Genomic DNA, 10,695 nt, shown 5'->3' with positions numbered 1-10,695 from the left:
ATCAAAAAACTTCTATTTTTGGAAAATGAGCCATTTTTGCTTAGAAATTTGTAATTCTGAATCCAAATTTGGAATCTACGTGTAATTTTACGCTTAAAATAGTTTTTTCTGAACTAAAAACGGGTACCCGGAATGGGTTTAATTAAGCTTTTAAGCCTTTAATCTGCGAACTTCCGACCAAAAATAGTAACTATCCAGGCGTCTAATCAACGAACGGAATACGCCCCCATGGTCACGGGGCAAGGCCGGACATTTCCGTCAAAAAATATTTTTTGACCCCCCCGGACGACGGCGGGCGGCCGGCGTGGGCCCCACACGGGCGCCGCCCGTGAAAAAAACCGACAATCCGCCCGGGACACCCAAGCGTGTACACGACCTAGACGCACCCTCCAGCACACCCCTACACGTACCCCCTCCTCCCAGAACCCTCTATCCACAGGTGTCGCACTCTCTCTCTCTTGGGGACACCTCCACCCCCATGTGTCACACTTTCTCTCTCCTCGAGACACCTCCACCCCCAGGTGTCTCACGCCCACACCCTCTCCCGGACACCTATACCACCCAGGTGTCACCCTCCCGTACCCGGACGTCCACCCTCCAGCACCTATAAAAGGACCCTCCCAACCCCCTTCTCCAGACAAGCCCCCAGCAAGCCTCTACGCGCAAGCTCTCTCTCAAGCTCTAGGACATGTCCTACACTCTTCTCCCCCCCCCCCCCCGTGTGAATAGACTTTAAGTGTGCCTCTCCTTCAACCCTTGCCTTGCTCTTCCCTAGGCCTCCCTAGACGTACACTCTTCTCAAGAGCTCTCCAAGTTAAGGACACCCCTCTCAATTCCCCCCCCCCCCCCCCCCATATGCGGCGACTTAAACTTAGGCTAAGAGGTCGTTCCTGCCCATAAGCCCAACAAGCTTTTCCTACCCCAAACGGACTCCGTTTTCAAATCCGTTTGAACCAATAGAATTCTCTCTTTTCTCTCCACGCTCCCAACCTCTTGTATTCACCTCGTTTTCTCTCTATCCTCTTAAAACTCTAGTGCTCCTATGGCGCCGAAACGCCGCCGAATTGAAGAACCGCGCGCTGCCCAAGGAGGGAATGAAGCAAATCGTGTCCCTGCAATCGACTTCGCCCCTCTTGAAGTGAATAGGCATGAAAACGATAACCAGGTACAGCTTCTCCCCCCCTTAGCTAACTCCGTGCTTGTCTGTGTAGACGGGCGGAGGATATAGCGAGGCCGGGAGTCGGCCCAGGGCAATCCCCTCCTATGCCACTGGGAATTGGTTTTCACCACCAGGGTGATGTATATATGCTGCCTAGTTCTGTGGGTCCAGGCTAGTGCGGTGACTTAACCCCCACCTCATGAGGAGACGTCCCCTCCGAAGAGCGAGAGGGTTTGGTACAAGCTTCAGTACCTGAGGGGGTGACAGGACGGCTTGACCCTCATCGTCTGGCTGACGACGAGGGGAGACGGTCCGTGAGGTTTACCCAGCTGGTTGAGGCTGGAAGATCGAATTCTAGATTATCGATGTAGTTGTGGTTATGGTTATGGTTTGGACATGAGTTTGGATTGGAATATCGGCCCGGTTTCGGGGTCTTTGTAAATATTTTTTTTTCTGTAAGTATGTTTGTTGATTTCAATGTTATGCTAAGGAAGATTTCCTTTAAGGAATCAAGTGTAATTAATTAACAAAGGAATTTGTTTTTAAGTGTTTCACAGTGTGGTAGGACTTAATTAGAAAATAATTGAATGGGTGAGTGCGTGGAAAGTGGGAGAATGGATGCCCTGACGGTACCATTCTAAGGATGGGTGGACCCGATCAGTCGGGTAGCTTTCTACTAGTCGTAACTTACGATACTTAGGGAATAGTAGAGTCACGAACAAGACTTGTTTTAGGGGACCGAGCCAGCGGCCGTGCCTCTTGAAATACGGGGGAAAAAGGCGTCGGCTTCCTTGAACCAAGTGTGGGTCTTGTTCCATCTCCACGCACATTTCGTGCTGGGGATTAGAATTTCCTTTAGGATGACTACGCTTCCCTTGCGAGATAGAGTTAGGTCCGTCCGTTTGCTCGTAACCTCGTATTTCTACGAGATCGAGGTGTCGTCAATCGGAAAATAACATGAGACTTGACCGCCTATCAAAAGGATTCCCCCGCCCTACGGGTCGGGGGCCTTACACGTGGTATCAGAGCGCGTTTAGACTTGGGAGATTTTATATTGTATTCTCTTGTTGCTCTAGGAATTCTTGTTAAACTAATCTAGTTACTGCTGGATGCAGGAGGACGAGATGGATCCCTATTCTCGCTTCCTGGTATTCCAATGCATGTTCATGACTGCTTGTCGCTCTTCCGAATTCGAGTTCCGTGACACTATGATGCACATTGTAGACAAGCTAACCCTTCCTCTTTACACTCGCATCGAAAGGGGATGGAACAGAACTGAGTATTGGCATCGTCGATCTACCTACTTCATCATTCGAGCTGAGCACGTCGGCAATCTCACCAACGACTTGAGGCGGATCCGATATGCCGAGATGTTGCGGATGGTTCGCCTGTTCTGGTTTATTGGCACTCCTCGTAACACCTATGTCACTATCGATGGGAATCGCATGCTGCAGAATCGTTGGGTTTATGATAAGGTGACTCAAGTTGTATCCCCTGATAGAGTAGCCGTTACCCGTCTTTCTAGACGAGGTTTACCTCCCCTACCAGAGACTTATCGAGTTCTTGAAACCATGGGAGAACCCCCCTACTTTTTCAATGCTACCACCGCAGATCTTTATTAGGTTTCCTAGAGGACTACCATGTAAATAAATAAGATTGGATTTAGTCCAATCCTTGTAAATGGCTTGGTTTACTTGTAAATGGCTTGGTTTACTTGTAAATATTAAAGCTTGGAATAAAAGGTTTTGATTTTCACACTCATTGTCTTATGTGTATTAAACCGCCTAAGTGACATGATTCTAAATTTAGCTTCATATTGATAACCAGGATCGTCAACTTCTTGCTCCCAATGCATTATATACAGATACACAGGAGAAGAAGCTTCTCCTCAAACAAATGCAACCTCCCTCATTTAATGGGGCAGGGTCAAAGATTGAAAGGGATGCAGAAGTTTGGATAGAAGCCATGGACGATTACTTTTCGGCTGCTGGTACAGGAATTGGGAATCAATCCATGCTTGCCAGATTCCGTCTTACCGGGGACGCCAAACTTTGGTGGAAGCAATGGTGCCGAGATAAGGGCGTCACTGAAGATACCCAAACCTGGAGTGACATTAAGCAAGCTGTGAAGGGCCGTTATCTTCCCCCATCTCATGAATCTATTAAGATGAACGAGTTCTTCAGCCTCAAGCAGCTTAGCTTAACCTTGGAGGAATACTACTCAAAATTTGTCACACTTGGCAAATATGCTCCACCTATGTCGATCACTCAACAAGTGGCCCGATTTTGCCAAGGGCTGAATGAACCTTTGGATTCTCGCCTTGAAGCAATGAGGCCAACTACTTTACAAGATGCTCTTACCCGAGCCAAACCTCTAGCTAAAGAAGTAAAGAGTGGTCAAGCAAAGAAGAGAGGCTATCCTGAGTCTAACCCAAGGGGGCGCCTTCAGAGGAATTACCAATCGAATTTCCGCCACAACACTATTGGTCAGTACCCCAATAATTTTGTCCCCCGCAGTTATGCTAATTCCACTTCAGAATCCTATGGGGACCAAAGGTGCTTTTATTGCAATGAAGTTGGCCACTTCCGGAATGAATGCCCCAAACTTGCAAGATCCTCTCTCAATCCTAGTGTCACTGCTGCTCCACAAGGTGGCCGGGTAGTTCAAGGTCGTGGGATTCCTAATAACCGCCAAGCTAGACGAGGTGGTGGTGGACGTGGTAGAGGTCGTGGAATGACTGCCCGTGTCTGCTCTATGATTGGTGAACCGACTTTAGAGATGGAAGAAGAAGAGCAAGCCACCATTCATGCAGCTATAGAACATCAAGGACCTAATCAGCAGTTTTCTGTTATCCAAGCTCCGGCTACTTATCAAGGTAGATCTTTCCAGCTTTTGGTTGATTGTGGTAGTACGCATTCGTTTCTTTCTCCAAAATGCTTGCGTAAGCTACAGTTAGATCAAAAACCAGCCCAAGCAATGATTGTTGAGTTAGCTAGTGGAAAAGAAGAAGTATCCCGACATTGTGTGGGAGATCTTGAATTTGAATTGGATGGTGAATCAACCCATGGGTATTTTAGAAGCTTACCATTAGGGATTTATGATGGAATCCTTGGTATGGATTGGTTAATTGCAAACAATGCTGACATTCACTGTGCTGAAGGAAGCATCACCTTTAAGAATAGTCAAGGACAGGTAGTATCAGCCCAGGGAAAAACAGGTAAACCCAAATTTCATTTGGTCAAAGCTAATCGTCTTCTTAAGGGAGTGCGCAAGGGCCAACAGATCTTCCTTGTCAAACTCAACAAGGTAGAAGAAAGCAACCCAGATTTAGAACCCTCTTGGCTCCAGGAGTTTTCAGATATCTTTCCAGAGGAACTTACAAAACTACCCCCATCTCGAGAAGTAGATCATGGGATTGAGTTAATCCCTGGTGCTGAATCAGTTTCAAGGAGACCTTACAAAATGTCTCTTCCCGAAGCCATAGAGCTCAAAGAACAACTTAGGCAGCTCATTGAGCAAGGATTCATTCGCCCTAGTAATTCCCCATGGGGAGCGCCTGTTCTTTTCCAGAGAAAGAAGGATGGCTCGCTTCGGCTTTGTATTGACTACCGAGGCCTAAACAAGGTCACTGTCAAAAACAAATACCCCATTCCTCGCATCGACGAACTTCTTGACAGACTTTATGGATCCAAAGTTTTCTCCAAGATGGATTTAAGGTCTGGCTACTATCAAATTAGGATCAAGGAATCAGATATCTCCAAAACCGCTTTCAATACCCGCTATGGCCACTATGAATTTACAGTCATGCCATTCGGATTAACCAATGCTCCCGCCACCTTCAACCGCCTGATGCAGGATATCTTCCGACCCTACTTGGATGAATTTGTCCTTGTCTTCTTCGATGACATCTTGGTCTATTCTCAGTCTATAGAGGAACATGAGGAGCATGTACGCAAAGTATTGCAAATACTGCGCGAACATAAGCTCTATGCCAAGAAAAACAAATGTACCTTCTTCACTTCCCAAATTGAATATCTAGGGTTCATTGTCTCCTCAAAGGGCATCTCAGTAGACCCTGCCAAAGTCAAGGATATATTGGAATGGCCACCCCCTAGGACAGTCAGAGAAATCCGTGGGTTTCTAGGCATCACAGGATGGTATAGGATCTTCATCAAGGATTATGCCAAGATAGCCGCACCCTTAACTGATCTCCTCAAGAAGGAATGTAAGATAGTATGGCTACCAATCCACCAAATCAGTTTTAGCCAACTTAAGACTATCCTCACCTCAGCACCAGTTCTGAAGCTCCCTGACTTCACCAAAGAGTTTGAGGTTGTCACTGATGCTAGTGGCCTTGCACTTGGTGGTGTCTTAATTCAAGAAGGAAGGCCTGTGGCTTACACTTCTCGTAAGCTTAAATCCTATGAAGTCAATTATGCCACCCATGATTTGGAACTCCTTGCAGTTGTTCATTGTTTCAAGTTATGGAGACACTATCTCCTAGGCCGTAAGTTTCTGCTTGTAACTGACCACCAGAGCTTAAAGTGGATCTTCACCCAGCCCAATCTCAACATGAGGCAAAGAAGGTGGATTGAGATTCTGCAAGAGTTTGATTTTGATATCAAATTTCGTCCTGGAAAGGATAATGTTGTAGCAGATGCCCTCAGTCGCAAATCCTTCCTAAGTGCAATCTCTATGCCAAATAACCCCATCCTAGAGAAGGTAAAGCAGGTTTCACTTCATGACCCTGATTACCAAAAGCTAGTAAGCCTGGTTCACAAGGAGGCACCCACAGAAAAGGAAAATATATTGATCAAGGGATACACCCTCGATGATGAATGCCTCTACTTCATGCATAGGTTATGTATTCCCAAAGACCTTGCACTAAAGAAGATGATCTTGTATGAAGCTCATGATAGCCCAGTAGCAGGACATCCAGGTTATGCAAAAACCTTGAATGCCTTAAGGAGAAGTTATTTTTGGCCTGGAATGAAGAGAGATATCCTTCAATACATCAGACAATGCCTTTCATGTCAAAGGATTAAAGCTGAAAGAATCAAAATGCCCGGGAAACTCCAACCTTTGGACATTCCTCAGATGAAGTGGGAATGTATCAGTATGGATTTTGTCACAAGTCTTCCCACAACACAAGGAGGGTATGATTCTATTTTAGTAGTTGTGGATATGCTTACCAAAGTCACCCATATTATCCCAGTAAAGAAGACATTTAAATCTTCTGATATTGCCCGCCTTTTCATCAAGGAAATCTTTAGGCTTCATGGATTGCCAAAAAGAATAGTCAGTGACCGGGACTCTGACTTCACTTCAAAGTTCTGGACATCATTATTCCAGGCTATTGGAACACAACTTTGTTTCAGTACAGCTTACCACCCAGAAACAGATGGTCAAACTGAGAGAGTTAATCAGGTTATAGAAGACATCCTGAGAGCCTATTGTGGGCGTGAACCAAAGAAATGGATTCAGTATCTCTCTCTAGTGGAATTCTCTTACAATACATCCTATCACCAAAGCATAGGGATGTCACCATTCAAAGCTCTTTATGGTCAGGAATGTTTATCCCCCTTAAATTTTTCTGACCCCACTCTAAAGGTCGAAGCCTCCAGGATAATGCTTGAAGAAATGGAAGAACAAACCAAAGCTATTCGTAAGGATATTAAAGCCGCCCAGGATCGACAGAAGCATTATGCTGATACCAAAAGATCTGACAGAATTTTTCAGCAAGGAGACAAAGTTTTTCTTCGAGTGCGGCCAAAGAGAAGTTCTTTATCTCTTGGAAAATTTAGGAAGCTGAGTCCAAGGTATTGTGGGCCTTATGAAGTCATCAAATGTTTGGGGAAACATGCCTACAAACTTCGCCTCCCAACCCACCTCAAAATCCATGATGTATTCCATGTTAGCTTACTAAAGCCATATGTGCCTCATCCTGATCATGTTCTTGATGATGAACAAATTGTAATGCCAACTCAGGGAGTCCTTGAAATGAGACCTAATAGAATCATCGACTCTAGAGAAAGAGTGCTTCGCAATAGAATCCTTAGGGAACATTTAGTGGAATGGAAAGATTACCCTGAGGAGGATGCCACTTGGGAGGAAGAGTTAACCCTCCAAAAGAATTACCCAGAGTTCGTGCCGAGATGAGGACATCTCGAGTTCTTTTAGTAGGGAAGGATGTAACATACCCATTGTAAATAACACTGTACTTGCTTCAGAGTTGAAAAATATATCTTAGCTTGTCATTTTTCCGATCAAAAAACTTCTATTTTTGGAAAATGAGCCATTTTTGCTTAGAAATTTGTAATTCTGAATCCAAATTTGGAATCTACGTGTAATTTTACGCTTACAATAGTTTTTTCTGAACTAAAAACGGGTACCCGGAATGGGTTTAATTAAGCTTTTAAGCCTTTAATCTGCGAACTTCCGACCAAAAATAGTAACTATCCAGGCGTCTAATCAACGAACGGAATACGCCCCCATGGTCACGGGGCAAGGCCGGACATTTCCGTCAAAAAATATTTTTTGACCCCCCCGGACGACGGCGGGCGGCCGGCGTGGGCCCCACACGGGCGCCGCCCGTGAAAAAAACCGACAATCCGCCCGGGACACCCAAGCGTGTACACGACCTAGACGCACCCTCCAGCACACCCCTACACGTACCCCCTCCTCCCAGAACCCTCTATCCACAGGTGTCGCACTCTCTCTCTCTTGGGGACACCTCCACCCCCATGTGTCACACTTTCTCTCTCCTCGAGACACCTCCACCCCCAAGTGTCTCACGCCCACACCCTCTCCCGGACACCTATACCACCCAGGTGTCACCCTCCCGTACCCGGACGTCCACCCTCCAGCACCTATAAAAGGACCCTCCCAACCCCCTTCTCCAGACAAGCCCCCAGCAAGCCTCTACGCGCAAGCTCTCTCTCAAGCTCTAGGACATGTCCTACACTCTTCTCCCCCCCCCCCCCCCCCCCCCCCGTGTGAATAGACTTTAAGTGTGCCTCTCCTTCAACCCTTGCCTTGCTCTTCCCTAGGCCTCCCTAGACGTACACTCTTCTCAAGAGCTCTCCAAGTTAAGGACACCCCTCTCAATTCCCCCCCCCCCCCATATGCGGCGACTTAAACTTAGGCTAAGAGGTCGTTCCTGCCCATAAGCCCAACAAGCTTTTCCTACCCCAAACGGACTCCGTTTTCAAATCCGTTTGAACCAATAGAATTCTCTCTTTTCTCTCCACGCTCCCAACCTCTTGTATTCACCTCGTTTTCTCTCTATCCTCTTAAAACTCTAGTGCTCCTATGGCGCCGAAACGCCGCCGAATTGAAGAACCGCGCGCTGCCCAAGGAGGGAATGAAGCAAATCGTGTCCCTGCAATCGACTTCGCCCCTCTTGAAGTGAATAGGCATGAAAACGATAACCAGGTACAGCTTCTCCCCCCCTTAGCTAACTCCGTGCTTGTCTGTGTAGACGGGCGGAGGATATAGCGAGGCCGGGAGTCGGCCCAGGGCAATCCCCTCCTATGCCACTGGGAATTGGTTTTCACCACCAGGGTGATGTATATATGCTGCCTAGTTCTGTGGGTCCAGGCTAGTGCGGTGACTTAACCCCCACCTCATGAGGAGACGTCCCCTCCGAAGAGCGAGAGGGTTTGGTACAAGCGTCAGTACCTGAGGGGGTGACAGGACGGCTTGACCCTCATCGTCTGGCTGACGACGAGGGGAGACGGTCCGTGAGGTTTACCCAGCTGGTTGAGGCTGGAAGATCGAATTCTAGATTATCGATGTAGTTGTGGTTATGGTTATGGTTTGGACATGAGTTTGGATTGGAATATCGGCCCGGTTTCGGGGTCTTTGTAAATATTTTTTTTTCTGTAAGTATGTTTGTTGATTTCAATGTTATGCTAAGGAAGATTTCCTTTAAGGAATCAAGTGTAATTAATTAACAAAGGAATTTGTTTTTAAGTGTTTCACAGTGTGGTAGGACTTAATTAGAAAATAATTGAATGGGTGAGTGCGTGGAAAGTGGGAGAATGGATGCCCTGACGGTACCATTCTAAGGATGGGTGGACCCGATCAGTCGGGTAGCTTTCTACTAGTCGTAACTTACGATACTTAGGGAATAGTAGAGTCACGAACAAGACTTGTTTTAGGGGACCGAGCCAGCGGCCGTGCCTCTTGAAATACGGGGGAAAAAGGCGTCGGCTTCCTTGAACCAAGTGTGGGTCTTGTTCCATCTCCACGCACATTTCGTGCTGGGGATTAGAATTTCCTTTAGGATGACTACGCTTCCCTTGCGAGATAGAGTTAGGTCCGTCCGTTTGCTCGTAACCTCGTATTTCTACGAGATCGAGGTGTCGTCAATCGGAAAATAACATGAGACTTGACCGCCTATCAAAAGGATTCCCCCGCCCTACGGGTCGGGGGCCTTACACTTCTCTATCACTATTAATTGTTAATAGTGATCTATTTGATTGATTTACTATTTAAAGTTTGTATTCTTTTAAACAATAGCATATACCCGAATAAAGAATGTCTTATCGCAATCTCGAGTTGAAATACTAAAATCTTTGTGAAAAGGATTGTTTTCTTAAGAAGGTAACATGAATTCTAGTCCTATGGTTTAGTGAGTAAATGGATTGTTATCTTGGTTAAATTAAGGTACAGGTACAACTCTCCGTGCCTTGACGCTGCCCTGTACTTGTGCTTGTATAGTCGGACGGCGGAGACGTTAGTAAGGCCCGGAGTTGGCCCATGGTATCCCTCATACCATTGGGAGAATGAGGTTCGCCGATTGAGGCAAGTGATTGTGATGCTACCTAGTTCTGAGGGCCCATGCTAGTGCGGTGAATTAGCCCACCCTAGTGCGCAGACATCCCTCTGAGGGGTGGGAGAATCGAGCGATGGAGCCTGAGAGGGCGACATGCTGGCTTGAGTCTTCGCCAGCGGCGCGGCCGACGATGAGGTGTATGGTCCGGTAGGGTTTTGCCCAGCATGTAGAGGCTGGAAGGCTGAATTCTAGATCATCGGCGGTATAAAGGAAAAGAATAAGAAAGACGGTTTCGCTTGTATAAAATTGACTCATGTATAAACTTTTTTAAAAAAAATCTTGTCTTGACATTATTGTATTGTGTAAAAAGGCTGTTTTTACAAACCTTGTGAAAAGGGCCTTAATTAAGGAACATGTTTATTTATGTCAAACAGTGTGGTAGGATTAATTAGAAAACAAATTGACACGTGAGTAGGGTGGAAAGTGGGAGGATGGAATGCCCCGACGGCACCAACCTACGGACGAGTGGACCCGATTAGTCATGTAGCTTTCTAACATATTAAGTGAAAGCCCTACGTTAGATAAATAGGTTCTCCGGCAATTCTATTCTAGAAGACTAGGCCAGCGACGACTGTGCCTTGCATGGATAAGGAAAAAAGCGTTGTCTCTAAGGAATCAAGACTAGTAGTTGCCAAAATTATGATCAATTACCCTATGGGTGGTTTGATTTTTAGAAGACCACGCTCCCATTGCAGGA

The 10,695-nt window shown here is 46.3% G+C and overlaps 1 protein-coding gene and 1 long non-coding RNA gene across 2 annotated transcripts; both read left to right on the top strand.

Annotated features, from left to right (window-relative positions):
- Positions 1-890: 890 nt before the first annotated feature.
- LOC147616286 (uncharacterized) lies at positions 891-2,860 on the top strand. The gene is made up of 2 exons (XM_086777057.1): positions 891-1,165; positions 2,275-2,860. The coding sequence occupies exons 1-2, from the start codon at positions 1,043-1,045 to the stop codon at positions 2,779-2,781; spliced, it is 630 nt and encodes a 209-aa protein (XP_086633183.1). The 5' UTR covers positions 891-1,042; the 3' UTR covers positions 2,782-2,860.
- Positions 2,861-8,294: 5,434 nt separating this feature from the next.
- Positions 8,295-9,072, top strand: LOC147616285 (uncharacterized). The gene is made up of 2 exons (XR_015262420.1): positions 8,295-8,593; positions 8,640-9,072. It is a non-coding gene; the product is annotated as an uncharacterized LOC147616285 (long non-coding RNA).
- Positions 9,073-10,695: the final 1,623 nt, after the last annotated feature.

The sequence above is a fragment of the Cibotium barometz genome, chromosome 38 (genome assembly GCF_041138505.1).
Source record: "Cibotium barometz isolate CiBa-2024 chromosome 38, ASM4113850v1, whole genome shotgun sequence".
Classification (NCBI taxonomy): domain Eukaryota; kingdom Viridiplantae; phylum Streptophyta; class Polypodiopsida; order Cyatheales; family Cibotiaceae; genus Cibotium; species Cibotium barometz.
This window is presented reverse-complemented; position numbering and strand designations above follow the sequence as displayed.